This window comes from Trichechus manatus, unplaced genomic scaffold (assembly GCF_000243295.1).
Source record: "Trichechus manatus latirostris isolate Lorelei unplaced genomic scaffold, TriManLat1.0 scaffold00069, whole genome shotgun sequence".
Classification (NCBI taxonomy): domain Eukaryota; kingdom Metazoa; phylum Chordata; class Mammalia; order Sirenia; family Trichechidae; genus Trichechus; species Trichechus manatus.
Genome location: NW_004444005.1, coordinates 128,602 through 152,617, shown reverse-complemented (window position 1 = coordinate 152,617; position 24,016 = coordinate 128,602). Strand labels below are relative to the sequence as shown.

The 24,016-nt window shown below is 40.3% G+C and overlaps 1 protein-coding gene across 1 annotated transcript in view; it reads right to left on the bottom strand.

Annotated features, from left to right (window-relative positions):
* LRIG3 (leucine rich repeats and immunoglobulin like domains 3) overlaps nt 1-24,016 on the bottom strand; it is a 64,263-nt gene that overhangs the window by 6,526 nt on the left and 33,721 nt on the right. The window contains exons 4-17 of the mRNA XM_004380035.1: nt 21,420-21,439; nt 18,653-18,784; nt 16,729-16,872; nt 15,557-15,700; nt 15,096-15,239; nt 14,533-14,676; nt 13,503-13,583; nt 12,546-12,617; nt 9,965-10,036; nt 9,016-9,179; nt 6,181-6,501; nt 4,566-4,847; nt 2,681-3,133; nt 1,545-1,703 (exon numbers count right to left, since the gene is read on the bottom strand). Of these exons, the coding sequence (XP_004380092.1) occupies nt 1,545-1,703; nt 2,681-3,133; nt 4,566-4,847; nt 6,181-6,501; nt 9,016-9,179; nt 9,965-10,036; nt 12,546-12,617; nt 13,503-13,583; nt 14,533-14,676; nt 15,096-15,239; nt 15,557-15,700; nt 16,729-16,872; nt 18,653-18,784; nt 21,420-21,439 (2,332 nt within the window). The remainder of the gene's footprint in view (nt 1-1,544; nt 1,704-2,680; nt 3,134-4,565; nt 4,848-6,180; nt 6,502-9,015; nt 9,180-9,964; nt 10,037-12,545; nt 12,618-13,502; nt 13,584-14,532; nt 14,677-15,095; nt 15,240-15,556; nt 15,701-16,728; nt 16,873-18,652; nt 18,785-21,419; nt 21,440-24,016) is intronic.

Genomic DNA, 24,016 nt, shown 5'->3' with positions numbered 1-24,016 from the left:
TTAGTAGTGGAGACCCTAGGTGGTGTAAACAGTTAACACGCTTGGCTGGTAACTGGAAAGTTAGAGGTTTGAGTCCACCCAGAGGAACCCTGGAAGAAAAGCCTGGTGATCTACTTCCAAAAGATCACAGCTATTGAAAATCCTATGGGGCACACTTGGACTCTGACACACACGGGGTTGACATGAGTCAGGTATACTCAACAGCAACTGTTTTTTTAGTGGATGCAGCAGTTGAAAGACAGGAGGTATCATCGGGGTCAAAGGTGCCCACAATGGGCGACATGTATGGGTAGCAGAAACCTGACAGAGGGGATGGTGGTCTCAGAGAGAGGCAAACACGCAGTGTGTGGCTCTGCAGAGCTTGTGGCCTCTGGAGCTGCTCTGAATGAGGCCACCTTCAGCCCCAGCATCCAGGCAACTCGGCGCCATTATGCTCCCATTCTGCCCGAGGCTTTTACTGCGTCCTTTCTGTAAACCCCACTATATTTGCACAAGCTTTGGTCTCTGCTCTTTGCCATCAAATGAGTCTAACCAGGACACTCACTTTTATTTTCAGCACTTCTTTTCCAACTCTATACCCTCTACTACCACCTTGCCAAGCAATCTGTAATTATTTGTGTGCCTCCCCACTGAGTAAACTATGGAGTTGAGAACCAATCTGCTTCCCCGCTTCCCTCCGAACTACAGAGCCCGGCACAGAGACAGTGTTCAACAAATGTCTGTGGGAAAAGATGGTGAAATATTTGATAGCAATAATATCAATGACTTCCATTTGCTGAGTTCTCAATATGTGCCACTCACTATGTAGCGTTATCATTTCATTTAATTTTCACTACAACCCAGTAGGGTGAGTACTATAATTAGCCTCGGTTAACAGAAAAGAAAAATGAGGCTTACAAAAGTTATACAACTTGCCCAAGGCTACATAGGGAGTAAGTGGCAGAAGTGGGTTTTGAATCAAGCCTGTGCTTCTATATTATGCTGCTTCCATCATTATTCTTAAAACCAAGTTCTTAAAGCAAAAGTCAGCATTAGACTTCTCTAAGAGAATGATTTTAAAGCCTGTGACTTTTAAGACCACATGTGAAAGAAGTTAGTGTCATTTAAGCAAAAAGAACAAATACTTACAATGTAAAGGAAGCATTACATGGCATGGAGGAATTAAAATTTACCTAACCTTCACATTAGAAACAAAGATTTTTCGAGTGTTTAAGAGAAGAGTATATGACTATTTGGAGCCCTGGTGGCACAGTGGTTAAGAGCTCGGCTGCTAAGCAAAAGGCCGGCAGTTCGAATCCACCAGCTGCGCCTTGGAAACCCTACAGGGCATTTCTGCTCTGTCCTACAGGGCAGCTACGACTCACTGGCGACAGGTTTGGTTTTTGTTTTTTGGGGAGTATATAACTATATAGGTTTAGCTTTGTTAGTAACCTTGGGCCAGGTCTTAAATATCCATGTATCTATTTCTTATAAAAAATAGTACTATACTTGAGCCTTCCATCATATGATTTCAACTAAAGCCCATGTTTATTTTAAACACTTACCATTACTGTCATGCTGTGGTAAGAAATACCCGCCTCCTGAGGAAGTGATGAACTGGTGATGGCTTCCACTTTCTGAGGGGACATACCCATCCTGTCTGTCAGCTAATGTCCCCTGAGATGACAAATAACTAGGGATATCTGCCGGCAAGTTGGTCTCATCTATAATCAAACAACAACATTTGATTAACCAAGAATGAGCATAATTGCCCCCAAAGGCGTCCCTGATGAACAGTACATTCTGGTTTGGTTTCTGCACAAACCAAACAGGTAGATCTGCTCTAGCAAAACTATCTTGGTTATGTAGGATTCAGGTGAAGGGAATCATCTGCAAAGTACGAGCTGATCTCTACTTTATCCACCCCAATTTTAGAAACAGCAAACGTTTAGAAACGTAAGGTCTTAAGAATTTTCACAGGGTAGCATCTAAGCAAGGAGCTGTGGTGAAGTGACGGTTAAGTGCTCGGCTGCTAACCAGAAGGTTGGCAGTTCGAACCCACTCAGCATCTCCATGGGAAAAAGACCTGGCGATCTGCTTGCATACAGATTACAGCCAAAAAACCCCTCTAGAGCAGTTCCCGTCACATGGGATCATTATGAATCGACTGACAGCTCACAACAACAGTATCTTAGCTCTTGAAGTAAGTTCAATTCTGCTATAGTCCCTGCTTAATATTATTCATGAATATGAATGTGCACATATTAATCAAATCACAGACCCTTCCCCATGAATTATGAAAGCCCTAGCCAGACGCGCACACGCACGCGTGCGCGCACACATACACGCAACAAAACAAAAACCGCTGGAGAGAGTAAACCTCACTGAAGAGGTGTTTTCCTGGTTCTCCATCACCAGCTTGTGAAGGAGTTGGAGCGTTTCACTCTGTCATTTGGACTGTACCTCACTGCCTACAGGATATTCCAATGAGGTTTTTAACAAAAAGTATCCATCTTCAAACACTAGATTTATTTGGGACTGGGGGTGTTATTTTTAGCCAACCGTTATTTCTGCAGCTTGAAAAGAAACGTCATCCTTCTGACATCAACTCAGACAGCGAGACACAAGTTCTAGAAGAAAATTGCTGCAGAACCACAAACACACATGACCGCGCACCTGTGCCAAGCTTCTGTTTACACACCTGTGTTGGTAATGCTGCAATCTTCGTTCCTCCGCCTTGTGTGGTATATGATGACCACCCACACGAGGGACGTGCCCACCACACAGCAAACCACAGCTATGATCACGACTCCCACGGTGGCCCATCCATCGTCATTCAATGATGGGGCGGTCATCTGGGGGGCGTCGCAGGTGGGAGTGGGGATCACACTGAGGCGCACATTGCCTCTCTCAGTTCCCAGGGTGTTAGACATTTCACACGTGTACTTGCCAGCATCACTCACATCTGAATCCACAATAATCAGCAGCTGATTGCCTGCTGCAAAAAAGTGCCTTTCAGTTACTACCAAGGGGCTGTCGTCTTTGGTCCAGTTCAGTCTGGGGGGAGGACTACCTCCAGCAATGCACTGCAGGACGGCTGTTTCTCCTTTGGTGACAATTCGGTCTAACAGAGGCCGCAAAAACGATGGTGTTTCTGAAATGACCATTTTTAAAAACTGTGGTAAATATGTACATAGCAAAATATTTGCCATCTTAACATTCTTCACATGTACAATTTAGTAATAACATTAATTGTATTCATCATGTTATGGACAAGTTATGCTTTTAATTCCCTGACTGAAGGTCCCTGGGTAGCACAAATGGTTTGCACTCGACTACTAACCGAAAGGTTGGCTGTTCGAACCCACCCAGCGGCATCTCGGAAGAAAGGCCTGGCAATCTGTTCTTGTAAAGATTACAACCAAGAAAACCCTATGGAGCAGTTCTCCGTGACACATGGGGTCACTGAGCTCAGGGCTGACTGGATGGCAATGGGTTTTAATGAAATTATGCTTCCATATCATAAGACCTAGCACTTAAATTCAAATTGGAAGCTAAAATATTTATTCTCCCACAACCTGATGGCCTTTTTTTTTTTTAAGAGTTTAAACATATACAACAATTGGGATTTCATTATTCTGCTGCCATTTACCCATAACACCAGTCAACGATAACAATGACTATTTTTATCACCGCTCCCCTCACTACTTCTCTTGCCAAGGTTCGGGAATTGGGCAGGGGGAGCAAAGCAAAAAAATTTCAGGCATTTAAAAAAAATAGAAAATGTATAAAACTAAATTTCATGCACAAGAGTATTTTGATGGATTAAAAAAAAAAAAATCAAAAATGTCTAAGTTTTTATCCTGAAACATTCTAGTACCAAATGCCGAGGCCGTTATAAAATTCTGAAAATAATTTACTTTTATTATTTGATGTCTTAACAGGTTACTACAATTAACTCTTTCAAACATTTGTTTAAGAAAGTTAAAAAAAAAATACCGTTTTCCAGATTGGTATGGTAGGCCAGAGGTCCTTGGATAGTACAAGTGGTTTGTGATTAGCTACTAGCATAGAGGTTGGCAGTTCAAACCCAACTAGTGGTCCCACAGAAGAAAGGTCTGGCAATCTGCTTCTGTAAAGATTACAGTCAGGGAAACCCCATGCAGACAGTTCTACTCTGACACACACAGGGTCGCCGTAAGTCAGAAGCCGCTTGATGGCATTTTTTTATTTGTATTTTTTATGGCAGACCAAGAAACAGAGTAGATCCTTCCGAATTTGTTTATGTTTTTTTGTTCCTTACAGTTTTTTTTTTGTGTTAACACAATTTTTGCAACAGAATGGGGAAGACTCTTTTCCTTTTCCCCTCTCCTCAGAATGGGAGTAGATTCATCTCACTGGCCACAGACCTGAACATGGAACGCGCTCCCCAACTCCCAAGTTTATGAGAAGCCATCCGTTCTCTCTTGGAAAGGGCAGTGTCCTATAGATCTCCATCCCTCACACCTTGTGCCAAATAGGGCGTGTGAGTGAGCCAGTGTCTTTAAGACTGATTTATACCACAGAATCTTAAAAGACTCACTTACCTAGGACAGTCAGAGTTGCGTTTGCAGAAATACTTCCTGCACTGTTTTGAGCTGTACAGCTATAGACTCCGATGTCCTCTATTTTCACATCCACGATAAAGAAGACGTCATCTTCTGGCATAACATGCATGCGTCTCTCCCTTGCAGCAGGGAAGTCTGTGCCCCCGTCCTTCTGCCAGGCTATCTGAGGGGCTGGGTGCCCCACAGCTGTGCACTCCAAGCGCGCCATGGCACCAGCGCGAATAGTAAGGTCCATGGGTGTCTTGGTGAACGAAGGAAGCACTGAAATCAGAGAAAAACCAAGGTGTTAGTGCAAAGGATTTCTACAGGTTCACTTTCACTCCTCACTCCCCCTTTTTTTAAAAAAACATTTACAACAGTCTGATCATATGGGGAAGGCAGGGGTTATGTCCAACTGAAGTGAAGGGAAACTAGGCTGAGATGGAGAGAATGTCTTGCTCGAGGTTACACAGGTAACAGAGATGACAGAGTCAGGATGAAGCTCAAGTCATCTGATCCTCAGACCAGAGGTCTTTCTGCTATTATTGGGCCATTCTTTAGTTCCTTCAATAATTAACTGTGAGATCTTAAGGAAATCACTCACTTTACGTATTTTTTTAAAAAAATTTCTTTGCACTCAAACATTCAATGACTTTAGATATGTGTTCTTCCCTATAATTTTTAACTCAAAATTGTGCCAGGACTCAGCAACCATTTGTTGAGTGAATCCATTAAAGAATTCTATCCAAAATCTTCAATCATGGCAAATACAAATGGTTAAATGTTAAAGTAGTAAAAATCCTACTGTAAAAATTGTATACCTGCCACATAAAGCAAATGACGATATACTTTTATTAACACTTGCTGTTGTTAGGTGCTGTCAAGTCGATTTTGACCCAGAGACCGTACAGGACAGAGTAGAACTGCCCCATAGGGCTTCCTAGGATCTTTACGGGAGCAGATCGCTGGGTCTTTTCTCCCACGGAGCGGCTGCTGGGTTCGAACCACTGACCTTTCCGTTAGCAGCCGAGCACTTTAACAATTGTGCTAGCAGGGCTTCTTTTATCAACACTAGCTAACTTTATTGCATTTACTAAGCATTTACTACATTCTAGGTAGTCTTCTAAATCCTTTAAACACATTATTTTAATGCTCATAATACCCTTCTGAAGGTAGATACTATTATCCCCAATTTAAAGATGTAGAAATGGAGACACAGAGCAGTTAAGGAACTTGTGAGAGTCACACGGCCTAAGCAGGCATGCCAGGATTCAAACTCAGATCTCTGAATCAAAGGTGGCGTGTTTTAACACTCTACTTTGTAGCCTTCTGCATCGAACTAGAGCATCGCAAACTCCCAAAGAGCAAAAAGTGTCTGGTTCATCACTGTGCTGTTCACCATGCTGAAAACCTTGCTTCGAACGTGATAAATGCTTACTCAGATACAAACAGCCAAGAATCTTAATTTTGTGGAGTGGGAGCTGGGGAATGGAAACGTTAGGTAGGAAAACATGAGCTGAGAGGAGAGGGGCTAGGAATCAGAGAAAAATAAACCAAATGCTATCTATCTCTAAAAATCATCTTTAAATGCAAACAGAAAAGTCGGATCACATACTATTTACAGTAAGCTTGGCTTTGACAGAGTAGGATGAACCAAAGTGATTGGAAATGACACACTGGTATTTCCCTTCACTGGTAAACTCCACGTTGCGCAGCCGAAGAATGGTGGTGTACTCCATCACCTCGCCGCCTTGGGCCCGAAGGTGTGCGTAATTTTCCATTTCAGCATCATGCAGCAGTTCATTGTCTTTTTTCCAAGCAAAAGTCATTGGGGAATCACTGCTGCTGGCAGCCGAGCAGATAAAACTCAAATTGGATCCTTTTATTGCCGACTGTGTTTCTGGCTGAACCGTGATCTGGGGTTTTGGAAAATCATCTGTTCAAAATGGAGAGGAGGAAACAAAACAATGTTAAGGCTCTAAAGGCCAAATGCTGCTCAAATGTGAACACCAAGAAGCTCAAAACAAACCATGGCTTAGGTTTTACCTCCTGTGTATCGTTTACAGATGGACTAGCTGTCCTAGTATTGAAATGATACCATGGGAGAGTGTTGATAAAGTAATTCATTTATTTCAAATGGAGACTGAGACCTACTTATCAATTATTATTACCTGAGTGGAGACTAATTTTTGGAATTATCAGAAAACCCATAGTTTATGCGGACCCCTTGCTTTTTATAAACACAAGAAGAGATTAGTTAAGAAACGTCTAGGCTCATGGATCATCTGTGAATGTTACTTTAGGAACTCCAATTTTTACCATGTTCTCCATAAATTAAGCAAAAGACCAAACCAGTTGCTGTCGCATTGATTCTGACTTATGGTGACCCCATGTTTGTCAGAGTAAAATTGTGCTCCCTAGGATTTTCGATGGCTGATTTTTCAGAAGCAGACTGCTAGGCCTTTCTTCCAAGGCACCTCTGGGTGGACTTGAATGGCCAACTTTTTGGCCAGCAGCTGACAGCATTAACTGTTTGCACTCAGGGATTCCCTCACAAATAAGGAACAGTAAAACTAAGAAATTAAAAGTGATTAAAAAAAATTACTAAATACAGCCACTAACACCTCATTTACCAGAAACAGAACCAATATTAAAACCCATTGCCGTCAAGCCGATTCCGACTCATAGCGATCCTACAGGACAGAGTAGAACTGTCCCTTAGGGATTCCAAGGAGCTGCTGGTGGATTCAAACTGCTAACCTTCTGGTTAGCAGCTGAGCTCTTAACCACTGCACCACCAGGGCAAAACAAAACAAAATCCTATAGCAGAAGAAAAAGCATCAACAAAACTGTGAGACACTGGTTTTGGCCCAGAGTTTGAGTAGCCAGTCAATCAAGCTGCTGGGCTACACCGTTGGAACTACATTATAATTAGAGCTAAGCAACTCTTTCACTCTAAGCAGTTATTCTTGGTTCTCTATTACGTTTTCAAAAAGTTACATTTTGAACTTCAGTTTCTCAGAGGCAGTCTAAACCCCGAAAGAAACATCTAGACCTACCAGAAAAACTTATGTGTGTGTGAACTGGTGGCCAGGGGATCGGGTGGTAGGGGGTTTGATGCTCTGATTAACTGTTAATTTTCAATGCCATGCTTGCATGCTGTAATCAAGATAGCTTCTTCTTATGTATAATTATTCTGAAATTCTTATCTGGCGAATCAATGTTCTCATTCACAAGGGAGGAAGTGAAAATTCTATGGCTGCTGCATGTATGTCTCTAAGTAACAGAGACTCCGTTATCTTGTGACTAAAGAATTATTAAACCAGGGCAATCATGGGAGGAAATTGTTCAAGCCCTTATAGCTGAATGCCAAAAACTTACTCAGATCCAAAAGCTACATCAGAAGGTTTATTTCCAGAAACTATTGGCTTTGATTAATGCTGCAACTTAGTAAAATATTTATTTTTTCACTTGAACAAAATAAACAATCCTAGGCAAAGTAGTTTTAGGTAAAATCTTAAATGCCAATGTAAGACAAAGGTTCTGCGATACCTTAACACACATTTAAATTTGAGTAAATTTTGATTTCATGTTTTATACACATACTTATTTTTACAAAGGTCTTCATGGCAACTAACAGTAAACAGCAGTGGAATGGGGTGGTCAGAGGCTGCTCTAGGGAGAGGAACGCTCCAGATCTGTTACTAATTAGTTATATGAACTTTGGGTAAGCAGACCTCTAATGCCGAAATCCTTAGATACTAAAACAATGCATCATTTATAATAAATTCAAACTTTCTGTTGCTTATAGCGCTTTATTCACCAAGAGTTAAATTTTTACCAGCCCACAAATCATTAGCTAATAATTCTTCCTTTCCACCCCACACAAATAGCATTTGCACAGGGTTTACTTGAGTCTCGTTACAGAACTCGTGAGCCGCCCTACAACTCCTGCAATGCAAAGAGTAAGTAGCAGAATTCCCATTCTGTAGATGCAGAGACTGAGATTTAGGAAATTTAAGTTAAGTAGAGAGGATAAGTCATTTGAACCCACCAGCTGCTCCTTGGGAGAAAGAGGTGGTAGTCTGCCTTAGACTCAAGATTTACAGCCTTGGAAACCCTATGGGGCAGTTCTACTCTGTCCTAACCGACTACAGCAACAGTTTTTGTTTTTTAGAGAGGACAGGGCTATCCCTCCATTCTCCCAAGATCCAGTATCAATTTCTCTTTACCCAAACCACCTGATGCCAAACTAAGATGAAGACATTTTAGAAAACTCTCTTTTCCATCTGTAAAATGAAACTAATCAGCAAACTACAGATCGATTTTCATTTACTTCAGTAGAAATAAAAGGTTTATTAAGAGAACACAAGCCTATTCAAAACCATTATTTGGATAAATGGGAGGGGAAAAAGAATGAGTAGAACAAAAGGGCAACAGTTATACTTACCACACACAAAGCCATCTGGGCTGACAGCAAAAATACTTCTTCCTTTTAGCAACTGAGGATGGGCACAACTGGCATTTACAAAGCTCTGAAAGTTATTTTCCGCCACCCATTGTGGGAGCCATTTTAGTTGGCAATCACACAAAAGGCTTGATGTATTTAAATGCCTGAAGAGAGTAATTACATTAATTTGTTTTGTATGAAATGCAGATTTCTACAAGTAAACTAGACTCAAGTAAATATTAACAAAGCTACGGATTTGGAAACCAAATACACATACCCCATTGTAATTAATATTCTACAGTTCCTTTTAAGAAGAAGCCCTGATGGCGCCATGGTTAAGCACTCAGCTGCTAACCAAAAGGTCAGGGGTTTGAACCCAACAACCGTTCTTCAGGAGAAAAGATCTGCTCCTGTAAAGATTTCAGCTTAGGAAACCCTATGAGGCAGTTCTCTGACATATAGGGTCTTATGAGTCAGAACTGACTTGACAGCACACAACAAGTCCGTCTTAAAATGCAAGAAATGTTAACAAGGGTGATATTACTGTCCTACTGAAAAGACGTGCCAATATATCAAAATACCCTAAAAACCAGTTGTCACTGAGTTGACTGCAACTCATGATGACCCCATGTGTGTCAGAGTAGAACTGTGCCCCAAAGGGTTTTTAGTGGTTGATTTTTCGGAAGTAGATCTCCAGATCTTTCTTCTCAGGCACTTTTACATGGATTCGAACCTACCACCTTTTGGTCAGCAGTTGAGCACATTAATCGTTTGTACCACCTAGGGACTTTTTTTTTTTTTTATTCCAATCCTTAATGTAATCTAACAAATAAACTCCTTTTGTTTTCTGGTAAAAAAAAATTAAGCTACAGCCTAGGATGACCCACCCCATGACAAGTTTCTCCCCTGTATTTCATTTGAAAATCTTCGAAGGAAAAGGAAAGCTTACAATTGTTGAAGTTTCTTCATCTGTGAAAATGCATTGCCTTGTAATGACATGATTGCATTGTTGCTCAGGTCTCTGGAAAAAACAATCAAATCAAATACATCAGAAGATGTGGCCATTATGTGTCTTGAGGCAGAATCCAGGCCCACATTACCCACCTCATTCACCGAACAATCTATGCACTGAAGTGCATGAAGGAGGCAACTCCAGGAGAACCCACTACAAAGGTTGGATTGAAGAATATCTGTATCAGAAGCAGGTTCTCTTACGGTGAGAGAGATGAACTATGTGCAAGTTATTTGACTCGTGGGGGCCCAATCTCTTCTGCTATATTATTTTCCTGTATTTCTCATTATTCAAATTGGTAACCATTAGTAACTTTTAAATACACAAATAAAATTCCTCGTAATTTTGCTTTCGAAAAACCATCCTTTATAGAACACTTTCTATGCTATTCACTGTGTTAAGTGATTTACATATATTACTCCATTTATTCCTCACAGCAACCCAAAAGAAGACGGTATTACTATCTTGCTTAGCCTGAAAGGGGCAGATAGTATTTAAACCCCATTATTTTTAATCCCCAAACTTACGCTCTTGACCGCTAGCTTATTCTGCCCCATACTGCTCACTACCGTAAATGCAGTAAGGTGTTCAGACAAGATGTACTTGTTAAAACAAACAAGCAAAAACACCCACTTCAGATGGCTCATTTATAAAATGAGAGAATATTCTGGGCTGATTTTATTTTCAACTAGGACTTACAGGAAGTTTGAATTAAAGTACTCTCCACAATGATTACTCCTCTGAGTACTACGCAGAGTATACAAAAGCGATTTTGATTGAAACAAGTGGCAAGAGAGGAAGAGAATAAAGTTACTAGAACATGGGGGGAGAGCAGGCTAGGAAAGTTCATGAATGTTTAGAAAACCGAAGCAGAGGTTAACACTCCACTGATCCACTCATTCATTCCATCCTCCCAGAAATAGAATGGACCAGATGACAAACCTTTGGGCTAGTTTTCCTTTGAAAATAATTTTTTTCAGTAAGTAGAGTGTCACTGGTGTGTCCTTCCAAAACCCTGCTTTGTAGAATTACTCTACTGACGATCTGTGCTGCTACATTGTCAGTATGGCCTGCAATCCACAGCTCCCTCAATCTAACAGGTACAGTCAGAAGGCAACAACCAAGGGGAGTTTACAGGTCACAGCCAAATCTTCACCCTCAATACACAGCACAAATGACAGCAAATCAAATGTGTACTTTAAATTGTTACTTCTTTTGTTCAAATTAATAGATTAGATTAGATTAGTTAATAGATTAAAATTTCTGACAGCGAAGACTCCTTAACAGTCAGAATAGGCATAGTCTACATTACTTCTGTACTTTTGCTGTATAAGTGGACAGTGTGTGTTGCTGTTGTTAGGTGCCATTGAGTAGGTTCCGACTCATGGTGACCCTATGTGCAACAGAACGAAACACTGCTGAGTCCTGCGCCATCCTCACAATCGTTATGTTTGAGCCCATTGTTGCAGCCACTGTGTCAATCCACCTCATTGAGACTCTTCCTCTCTTTTGCTGACCCTCTACTTTACCAAGCATGATGCCCTTCTCCAGGGACTGGTGCCTCCTAATAACATGTCCAAAGTACATGAGATGATGTCTTCACATCCTTGCTTCTAAGGAGCATTCTGGTTGCACTTCTTTGAAGACAGACTTGTTCGTTTGTCTGGCAGTCCATATACCCATGGTTATAATGCAGCTGCTTGGTTCAATTAGTCAAAACCTGGTGCTCATATAGATTCTGACTCCTATCAAGGTTGACTAGTTTTGCTCTCCAAGTGGTTTAAAGTTCCTGAGTCCCTAAATGTCATTTCAAAAATGTGTGCAGGATTTACTGGGGGTTAGGGTAGAGATTTGCAGGCAAGAGACAGTGTGACTCGGGACCCTAAGGAAGCACACAGGCTGTCCAATGGAATCAATGAACCTTCAGAACCTCTGCTTCTTAAATTAAAAATAAGGATGATAATAATGGCTATTAAACAGTTTTTTTTGTGAGGCTTAAATGAGACAATATACATACCAGGCATAGCCTGGTACATTGTGGGTGCACAATAAATGGCAGTTCTGGTTTTTATTTTAATTAAATATAACCCCACTCTAGGAAAACAACTAAAAGTCAGCCCAACAATGACATGTAGCAATGTCCGTAAATGCAAAAGAAAACATATGACTGTATACATCCACAGGTGGATGGATAGGTAACAGGTAGATTTGTAAATATATGCTTTACAGTGCTGAGAGGATGCCAACAACATTACATTCTTTTTTAATCTTTCAAGAGGCATATATTAATAGGTAACCATCTTGGACTATCTTTAAAAGAAAACCCATTGCCACTGAGTCAATTCTGACTCACAGTGACCCTACAGGACAGAGTAGAACTGCCCTGCTCCACAGGGTTTCCAAGGAGCGGTTGGTGGATTCTAACTGTCGACCTTTCTGGTTAGTAGCCGTAACTTTTAACCACTGCACCACCAGGGCTCCAGACTATCTTTAGGGTGATTAAATTCCAGCTACTTACAGGTGTTCTAATGCATCCAAACCAGTGAAGGCTTTTTTGGTAATAGACCTAATCCGGTTTCCTTGGAGTATTCTGAAAAAAATTACGTTGGAACGGTTAATAAAAACCATTTGAGGTGGGGGAGTGCTCTCACAAAAAGAAGCACTTTTGAAATCATTTGTGAACAATTCTACTTTTTTCAATTCAGCTACATATCCTGTAAAAATGTGTTCATGTCATCTATTTCAGTAATACAGTTCCGCACGGTTTTCAAGTATACAACCAACAGCTCAACAAAAACAAGTATTCCATAAATATTACTCTGATAGTTCAATTAAAATAGTGATTTCTCGAAGTCTTTTTAGGAATGGGTAGGAAGTTTATTCAACATAAATTGTCTTAAAACTACAATAAATACAACTGATAACAGTGGAGCGTTTCTCCTCAGCCCCCCTCTCCAGGGGTACCTTTATCTTCCACAGGGCTCTAGGGCTATATGGAACTCAATTTGAGAACCACTGGCTTAAGACACATAGTTTGGCCATCTGCAAGTTCATATTATGGTTGGATGTAAATACATTTTATCCTGTATTATTTGGAACCTACTGCAGTATTATTGGTGGATACTGAATCACCTCATTTAAAAATTCCTATCAGTAAAAAACAATGTAGAAGGTTTCAAAACGTTGAAGTTAGTTAAGTGCACTAACTTTTATACAATAATAATCCCCAAAAGTCTAAGCATGCAAAATAATTTAAAATTATTATCTAGACAATAAAATGTTAAATAAAACTCTTTTACCCAAGGAAGAAAAGCTAATTAAAACTCATCTTGTATACTAGCACTCATTCTGAGAAACGATGAGTAGCAACCAGATTATGCACCTATTTCTAAACTCTTTAAGATGACAAACTGTGGAACTGACACATTTTTTTAGGTCAAAGAGTGAGTCAAATTACGAGGCAAATCATACTCACAGCTGCCTCAGTTTGTCAAGCCCAGAGAAAGCACCATTCATGTCTTCAATGGTCCAGGAAATTTCATTGTTCTTCAGATCCCTAATTAAAACAAGGTCTGCTACTGAATCTAGAACCAGGTACTTAGAAAAGATACGAGCATTCTCTCTACAGTTCTGATCAGACGTCTAAGACCACCAGCCAGGTAGATGTAATGTCTAATAAACTCCTCTTAATTTCCTCCATCATTTTCACGTCTTTCAAAACAATGGGAAATGTCTTATCTCCCCAATATACCTCTTACACTCTGCCCTGCTCCCCAGCAACATATTAAGTGTTTGCCCAAAATCAGAACAGTTGGCCAATACGCAGGTTTGGGCCCTATTAATTTCTCTATCAAGATGACTAAATTCTGAAAGATGTAAATAGTCTGAAAAATACAATAAACCTTAAACCAGTGTTCTAACCACACAAGGAGGTGCTCGCCAAAGCAGACAGCGTGTCTTTTAGTTATGTAACTCTTCAAATACTGAATGAAGCTAAAGTTTCTGACAGTGCAAAAATCAAAAGCCCACTGCAAAACATTAAATTAACATTTGAGAGATTTCTCAGAGGTCAATTAATTCAACTGTCTCTTCTTTCTGTTAGGACGGAGGCCAGGGCCTAGATATAATTGGCATTATAAACAGGCTCCTTCCTTTGCTGGCCTTTGCATATCCTTTCTCTTTGGGTAGTTTTTAATCTGTGTTTTATAAAGAAAATTAGGAAATCTAAAATTGTTTCCCTCTTAAGCAGTTACTAACTTCCGGGAGATCCTGAGAGGGGTAAACTGTAATTACCAAAACAATCTGATCACTGTCTTTTTCAATCCTTTTAAGAATCACATATGGATGAAATAGGCCTATTTTAATCAAACTGATCTGGGAAAGATTAAGACTACTTCTGAGGCCGTATGCATTTCCTTCACAACAAAGGAAATATGCTTGGAGAAAAGTAGGCACATTTAGGAGCAAATTAGGTTCATGTACCGAGAGCAAAATGTGTAACTTACAAAGTCTTTAAACTGGAAAGGCCCCGGAAGGCACAATCAGCAATGTAGCTGACTTTGTTGTTCCCAATGTGCAGCGTATTTAGTAAGCTCAGGCCAAGGAAGCTTGAATCATCCAACCTTGATAAGTGATTGTAAGCCAGGTCCCTGCAAAGAAAAACATAACAAAAACAAAGAATAGCTTTAATTTTTCAATTCATCGCAATGATTTGCTTTCTTAAAAAACCCCAAAAACCCAAAACAGGTAATACAGGCAACTACAGTGATCCTTTTTTAATGCTGAGGTCAACATAATTTCTAATGCTAGTAATTAAAACAAAATATATTGTCTTTATTTGAACATGACCAACGTTCCTTTAGCCAACCTGACACAGAACTGAAATGGCAGAGTTGGCTTCAACTTATCACAACAAAAATACGACTAAGTTGCATGTGGAAAAAAATAAATAAATAAAGCTGTCACCTTGGAAACTTCGTTATGAAAATTTCACAGATGACTGGTGAGAACCGCCATGCTCTGGCATGATCCCTGCTCTTAAACCTGAAGAGGATAAAAGGCAACTCACAGCTCACTGAGTTTCTGGCAGAACTCCCAGGCATCAGGGCTGATCCTGTTGATGGCATTTTGGCTGAGATGAAGTTCCTGCAGCATCAGCAAGCCGTAAAGCCAGCCTTTGGTAATCTCTGTTAGGTTGTTATGATCCAGCTGCCTATATTTTCAATAGGAACCAACAGTAGGATCAAAAGTTTACTATCTAGTCTTTTCAAAGGGGACCTATGATTACAACCTATTATATATTCCTATTGTTACTAGATGTTTAGCTTTTATTCTATGAAAACATCAGCAACAGATACTATGTGTTTATAAATCCTCAATCACCATTACCCGGAAAAGAAAATTAAATTATAACTCGAATTATAAATTATGAGATTTTCACACAGGATTTCAAACCAGAGTTACTGAATGTTCACTGAGCGTCCTATAATCAACATCGCCTGAGTGGAGACTGGGACAACCAACACTTACAGGATTTCCATGTTGCTCAGCCCCCAAAAAGCTCCATCCATAAGTTTTGTTATTCCATTTCTTTGCATTTTCAGAGACTTCAGAGCACCAAGCCCTTGAAATGTGAGTCCATCTACATTTTTAATCTTGTTTCGGTTCAGTTCACTGCATTGGATATTAAACAGTTAGTTTATAAGACTAAGGAGGTAGTAATAAAATGTGACATGGTTACAGTATAGTTAAACCCGTCAATGTTAAATTATACCCAATGTTTTACATTTCTAAACATTTTGATTGGGAAGAATTCTGGTTTAGTAGCAGTGAGTAAATTTCCTTCTGAAGTGTGAGATTTATTTTGGGAAGACAAAATATGGAAACTCAACTGCAGTTTAATTTCTAATCTATTGCCCACTCAGTATAGAAGTAAACTGATTAACACTTGTTTTAAATGATCCAGAATGAGAACATTGAATTTTATATTAAAACAAGCTCTTTTCAAGAGCAGGGCCGTCACGTTTACCCTGCTCCATCTGCTTACAAAAGTTGGCTTTTATCTTTCATGATTCTTTTTATGTTTGATGCTTTTTCTTTAAGGTGAACCTTGAAGTATAAACCTTGGTTGCACACTGGAAATCATCTGGGGAGTTTTAAAATTTACCGAAGCCTAGATTCTAACCTCAGACGTTCTCATATAATTGGTCAAGGGTGTGGCCTGGGCATTGGGATTTTTAAAAGCTCCCCAAGTGTCTGTAATGTGCAGCTGAGGTTGAAAACCACTATTGCAGGAGCCTGTTCACAGATCATTCTCCCATTATTAAGCAGACAGTGCTTTACAGCCACTTTAGCTATTAAAGAGACTCCTGGAGTTGTCGGTATTATTCTCATAAACTACAGCTGCTGAGAATCCCCACGATTTCTTCAGTGCCACAATGACCCCTTTGTAAGGAGGTTGTTCAGTGATTACACTGTGCACTCTTTCAGTAACAACCTAATGTGTCTTGTCAGGCAGAAGCGTGTACCAGGTGACTTTTAAGATTCTTTCCAATTCAGAGATTCTACAACTCTAGTTTCTCAAAGGAAAGGCGACCACATCCTTGCTTCTAAACTCTTTTTGCCACATTATGGTTTTTAGGGGACAGACACCGAGGGTTTCTAAGAGGTGAAGAAACGATATGTACGAGGCTTTTACTTACAGGTGCTGCAGTTGGGGAAGTTTAAACATCTTGGGTGGGAGAGTTGACAGTCGGTTCCTGTTCAGCTTCAACACCAGGAGTGTGTTGGCCAAATTGTCAAAACAACCAGGTTCCATGGATGTGACTCGGTTGCTGTTGATATACCTGTTGAAAGTGTGAAGATAAGTTCCTTCTTTCTGGTTTCTTTGGGAAGGTAATATGCATGTATCATCTGTATCATAAAGGATCTCCAGACAACCTGACCATCACTTGCAATAATGGACACTTAATTACTATTTGGGACCTACAGACCAGTATTAAAAAAGAAAAACAAAACTGTTGCCACTGACTCAACTCGGACTCATAGCCACCCTATAGGATGGAGTAGAACTGCCCCATAGGGCTTCCAAGGAGAAGCCAAGCTCTTAACCACTGCACCACCAGGGCGATTAACACACACTGCTAGGCAAAGAGTTACTGGAGTATTTGAAGATTACAAAAGAAATTGTTAGAGCTATTTATCTACTTTTTTGGAATCTATTTATTAATAAAGCACAGCAATGGTTTAATTATTTTTCAAAAAGAAGTGCCTGTTACCCCATGTAGTTTTTCTAGCACTTATAGGACGTTAAATTTTTATAATCCAAGAGTGTAAGAATAAAATGAAGACTGTGATTACTCAGGCTTATGGCAAGCAAATTACAAGCCAATGAAAACGTTCCATTTTGGATCTACTGGCAATAAAACAGGCTGTCTACTCTATCTTAAAGTTTACCTTTTAATTACACCACCATATTTTCATTCTAGTTGTTGTTAGGTTCTGCTGAGTTGGGTCCCACTCATGGTGAATTATGTATTATATGGGATATAAAATTAAAAGAGGCATCTGACCTAAAATAAAAACAGCTCAACTAATGCTAAGGCCCAGTGTAACCTTTCACACAGACTCAAACCTTGCTGCTTAGGAACCAACCCCATCATTAAGGAAATGCTTTCCCTGTGGTCAGGGGTCTGTAACCAAAACCACTTTGTGTCCAGTCTCCCCAGGAGATCTTATGCTCTGGGTGAGGTAATGTTTAACAACCTGCTCCCAACAGTATCATCAGGCCATCATCATGCCATTGTTTTGTGACAGTCATGAGACCCCCACCCACAACCACGTATCTTGTAATTATATCTTTTAGCCAATCAAGGTATTCCAGCTGTATTAGTGTAACCAATACTGCTAAAAATCACACTTCACTTTGTCTCCTTTTTGACTGACCTCAATCACTGCAAACCAATCAGAATTGGCCTTTCTTACTTTCTTACTGGCCTGACAGAGACTGGAGACACCCCAAGAGTATGGCCATCGGACAGATACCCTTTTAGTTCAGTAATGAAGTCACTCCTGAGGTTCACCCTTCAGCCAAAGATGAGACAGGCCCATGAAACAAAATAAAACTAAAGGGGCACACCAGCCCAGGGACAAGGACTAGAAGGCAAGAGGGGACAAGGAAAGCTGGTAATACGGAGCCCAAGGCTGAGAAGGGAGTGTGTTGAAATGTCGTGGGGTTGTTAACCAATGTCATAAAACAATATGTGTACTAACTGTAAACCATCTAAAATACAATAAAAAAAAATTTTTTTTTTAAAAAGGAATAATTGTGCTTTCTAGTTCCTCCTACGGTACTATAACTAGGTGTGATTTGCATCCCCTCCCTGGGTTTTCATGAGCTTCAGACCCTGAGGCTTTCACGTTCCCCCATTTGAATGGTATCTTGGCTTCAACAAATCTCTCTGATTTCCTTTAACAGAGATAGAGAGTCTTTTCTCTACAACAGTATAAAAAAGGAAACACTGTCCAGTCCCACGCAATCCTCGAAAGCACTGATGTTTGAGTCCATTGTTGCAGCCAACATTTTCACTACAAGTGAAAATTTTTGTTAAAGAAAATTTCACTTACAGATACTTGAGTTGTAGGGATGGAAATGCCATTTTAAGCACGGAAATATTATTGTTGCTTAGGTCCAAAGTTTCGAGGGACTGGAATTGTTTCAGATGTTCGGGCACTATTTCAACAATTCTGTTTCCGGCTCTGGAATTTAAGGATAGTACAGATAACAGGGTTAATGGTACAACAATTTGAAAGCACAAAAGTATTTTCTTTTCCCAACTTGTTCCTTGGAAATATGAAAAACTGATTTTTCTTATGAGAATTTTTAAATGTTGAACAGCAATATTACAGACAGTTTAATTTTGCATTAAATAAAACTAGCTGCCATCGAGTTGATTCTGACTCATGGCAACCCATGTTGTGTTCAGAGCAGAACTGTGCTCCACAGAGTTTTCAATGGCTGATTCTTCTGAAGTAAATCACCAGGCCTTTCTTCGGATGACCTGCAGTGGACTTGAACCTGCAAGCTTCTGGTTAGCAGCCAAGCGCATTAATCATTTGCACTGCCAAGGGACTTGCATAAAATAAAAACCAAAAAACCAAACCCGTTGCCATCGAGTCCATTCTGACTCACAGCGACCCTACAGGACAGAGCAGAACTGCCCCCTAAGGTTTCCAAGGAGCACCTGGTAGATTCAAACTGCCGACCTTTTGGTTAGGAGACGTAGCTCTTAACCACTGTGCCAGCAGGGTTTCCTGTATAAAACAGTAACTCATAATATCAGGACATACGAAAAATTTTCCTGTCTAGTTCTAGGGTAGAAGTGTAATAGCTGTGGTCATCCAACTGCCGTGCACTTAAAGAGAACGGTTTGATTTCCCAGTTTGTTGTTTTTGTTGCTGGTCCTTCTTCCTTTTCATCTTATCAAGTAATACATGAGCACTGAGCTGGCTCATTAGGCACTCACATGTTAGTTCCGACTTATTTCTAATTCTCCTCTTGGAAAGTAGTCACAATATAGGTGTCATAAGAGAGCCCTTTTCCTCTAAGAAATGGCGAATTTCAATGCACCGTCATAGTCTTCAAAACCACTAGACAGGCTTCAGGGCTTTGAATATTAAAAAACTATTACAAAGGAGCCGTGGTGGCGCAGTGGTTAAGAGCTCGGCTGCTAACCAAAAATTTGGCAGTTCGAATCTACCAGCCACTCCTTGGAAACTCTATGGGGCAGTTCTACTCTGTCCTATAGGGTCACTATGAGTTGGAGTCAACTTGACAACAGTGGATTTTTTGGTTTCGGTTTATTACAGATGAAACTGTTACAGAAGAAATAATCCCCGGGAGTAATAAGATTTTATTAATATATTTTTAACAGAAGTCTCAAATGCTTTGAAGACCAGATTGTATAGTCCAATATGGCAGTCACTAGCCACATGTGGCTATTTTTTCCACCATCATGGAAAGTTCTATCGGTTCAGGATTGTGCTAAACTGTAAGTAAGGAAGAAAAAAAAAAAAAAGCAGAAAAAAAAGGCCGAGTCAAAGCACTTAAAAAATCATCAGTACAACGGCTCTCAAGAGGAAATTCAGCTTCAGAAAATAAGAACCAAACAGATATGCAAGCCATATTCCTTGAAACATTTGCTTGAAATTAGGTCAGGTAACTTGGTCTTTTAAGACCATCATTTTACAGGGGAAAATAACATACCAAGGAAACAAGGCTACAAGTATTAACAGTCTACCTAAAAATCATAGAAAAGTATTCTCTTCACGACCCAAGGAACAATGGAACAATCTGAGACCCCTAAGCAGAAAGCTGTATGCTATACAAGTCACCCACTACTCATCTGTCAGTTTCCATACTGTGGTGACTTGGGTGTTGCTGTGATGCTGGAAGTTACATCACCGGTATTTCAAATACCAGCATGGTCAACCATGGCGGACAGGGTTCAGTGGAACTTCCAGACTAAGACAAACTAGGGAGAAGGATCTGATAATACATTGAAAAATTGGCCAGCGAAAACCTCATGGTTAGCAGTGGAACATCGTCTGCTATAGTGATGGAAGATGAGCCCCTGAGGTTAGAAGGCACTCAAAATAAGAATGGGAAGGAGCTGCCTCCTCAAAGTGGAGTCAACCTTAATGATGTGGATGGAGTGAAGTTTCCAGGACCTTCATTTGCTGATGTGGCACAACTCAAAATGAGAAGAAACAGCTGCAAATGTCCATTAATAACAGGAATGTGGAATGTACGAAGTTTGAATCTAGGAAAACTGAAAGCTGTCAAAGTGAAAAGGAATGCATAAAGAACAACATCCTAGGCATCAGTGAGCTGAAATGGACTGGCACTGACCATTATGACTGGACAATCATACGGTCTACTATGCTGGAAATAACAAATTAAAGAGGAATGGTATTGCATTCACTGTCAAAAAGAACATTCCAAGACCTATCCTGAGGTATAACGCTGTGAATGATAGGATAACAGGCCATATGCCTACAAGGAAGACCACTTAATATGACTATTATTCAAATTTACGCACCAAACACTAATGCCAAAGATGAATAAATTGAAGATTTTTACCAACTTCTGCAGTCTGAAAGTGATCAAATATGCGATCATGATGCACTGATAATTACTGGTGATTGGAATGCAAAAGTTAGAAACAAAGAAGAAGGATCAGTAGTTGGAAAATATGGCCTTGGTGATAGAAACGATGCAGTAATTGCATGACAGAATTTTGCCAAGACCAGTGACTTCTTCATTGAAAATACCTTTTTTTTTTCCAACAATATGAACAGCAACTACAGATGTGGACCTCACCAGATATAATACAAAGAAATCAAATTGACTGAAGCTGTGGAAAGAAACAATGGAGAAGCTCATCATCATCAGTGAGAATAAGGCCAGGGGCCAACTGCAGAAGAGACCACCAACTGATCAAATCCAAGTTCAAGCTGAAGCTGAAGAAAATTAAAACAAGTCCATGAGAGCCAAAGGACAACCCTGAGTATATCCCACCTGAATTTAGAGACCATCTCAAGAACAGATTTGACACACTGAACACTAATAACTGAAGACCAGATGAGTTATGGAATGACATCAAGGACATCATACATGAAGAAAGCAAAAGGACATTAAAAAGACAGGAAAGAAAGAAAAGACCAAAATGGATGTCAAAAGAGACTCTGAAACTTACTTTTGAATGCAGAATAGCGGAAGTGAAAGGAAGAAATGAAGTAGAAGAGGTGAACAGAAGATTTCAAAGGGTGGCTTGAGAAGACAAAGTATTATAATGAAATGTGCAAACACCTGAATTAGAAAATCAAAAAGAAGAACATGCCCAGCATTTCTCAAGCTGAAAGAACTGAGGAAAAAGTCATGCCGCGAGTTGCAATAATGAAGGATTCTAAGGGCAAAATGTTGAACGACACAGGAAGCATCAAAAGAAGATGGAAGGAATACATAGAGTCACTGTACCAAAAAGAACTGGTCAACGTTCAACCATTTCAGGAAGTAAAATATGATCAAGAACCCATGCTACTGAAGGAAGAAGTCCAAGCTGCACTGAAAGCATTGGCAAAAAACAAGGCTCCAGGAATTGTCGGAATACCAACTGAGATATTTCAACAAACAGATACAACGATGAAAGCAGTTACTCTTCTATGCCAAGAAATCTGGAAGACAGCTACGTGGCCAACTGACTGGAAGAGATCCATATCTGTTCCCATTCCAAAGAAAGGTGATCCAATAGAATGTGGAAATTATTGAACAATATCATTAACATCACACCCAAGTAAAACTCTGCTGAAGATAATTCAAAAATATTTGCAGAAGTACACAGACAGTGTCATGGATTGAATTATGTCCCCCCAAAAAAGTGTGTATCAATTTGGCTGGGCCATGATTCCCAGTATGTGTGGTTGTCCTTCATTTTGTGATTGTAATTTTACATTAAAGACGATTAGGGTGGGATTGTAACACCCTTACCAAGGTCACATCCCTGATCCAATGTAAAGGGAGTCTCCCCGGGGTGTGGCCTGCACCGCCTTTTATCTTACAAGAGATAAAAGGAAAGGGATGCAAGCAGAGAGTGGGGGACCTCATACCACCAAGAAAGCAGTGCCAGGAGCAGAGCTTGTCCTTTGGACTGGGGGTTCCTATGCAGAGAACCTCCTAGTCCAGGGGAAGACGGATGACAAGGACCTTCCTCCAGAGCCAACAGAGAGAGAAAGTCTTCCCCTGGAGCTGACGCCCTGAATTTGGACTTCTAGCCTACTAGACTGTGAGAAAATAAATTTCTCTTTGTTAAAGCCATCCACTTGTGGTATTTCTGTTGTAGCAGCACTAGATGACTAAGACAGACAGGGAACTGTAAAAAGTTCAAGCTGGTTTCAGAAGAGGATGTGGAACAAATGATATCACTGCTGATGTCAGATGGGTCGTGGCTGAGAGCAGAGAATACCAGAAAGACGTCTACCTGTGTTTAACTGACTATGTAAAAGCATTCGACTGTGTGGATCATAACAATTTATAGATAACATTGCAAAGAATGGGAATTCCAGAACACTTAATTGTGTGCATGAGGAACACATACATAGACCAAGAAGACCCAGCCTTTTGCACAGAACAAGGAGATACTGCATGGCTTAAAATCAAGAAAGGTGTGCATCAGGGTTGTATCCTTTTGCCATACTTATTCAATCTGTATGCTGAGCAAATAATTCAAGAAGCTGGACTATATGATGAAGAATGGGGCATCAGGATTTGATGACGACTCATTATCAACCTGCGTTATGCAGATGACACAACCTTGCTTACTGAAAAGTGAAGAGGCCTTGAAGAACTTACTGATGAAGGGCAAACACCACAGCCTTCAGTATGGATTATACCTCAACATAAAGAAAACAAAAATCCTCACAACTGGACCAATAAACAACATCATGATAAATGGAGAGAATACTGAAGTTGTCAAGGATTTCATTTTACTTGGATCCACAATTGTGGGGATATGTGCCATTAAAATATGGATGTATAAAGGCCTCTATGCTGCACAATATGTTGAGACTTGTCCCCAACATGTTGAGACCTGTCACGACTTGTTTTACCAAACCCGTTACTGATTGGCTTGTTTACCTAATTCCTCCTCCCTTGCCCGAAACTTACTGTTATTCACCCAAAGCCCATTGTTCTGTTATTTGCTTCACTGTTTGCTGTATTGATTATAAAATAAACTGGGACTGAAGCTGGGTTTGACTCTTCAGAGTGACCCTCCTGGCCCCACTTCTCTGTAAGAGTTGTGGCATTGGTTATTGTCTCTGCCGCCCCGACAACCATTGCCGCTGCGACAGATGGTGCCCCGTATGAGGACAGACTGCCGTATAGCTGCATAAGCGCCCTCACACTCAATCCCTTTAGGTGGTGAGTATCGG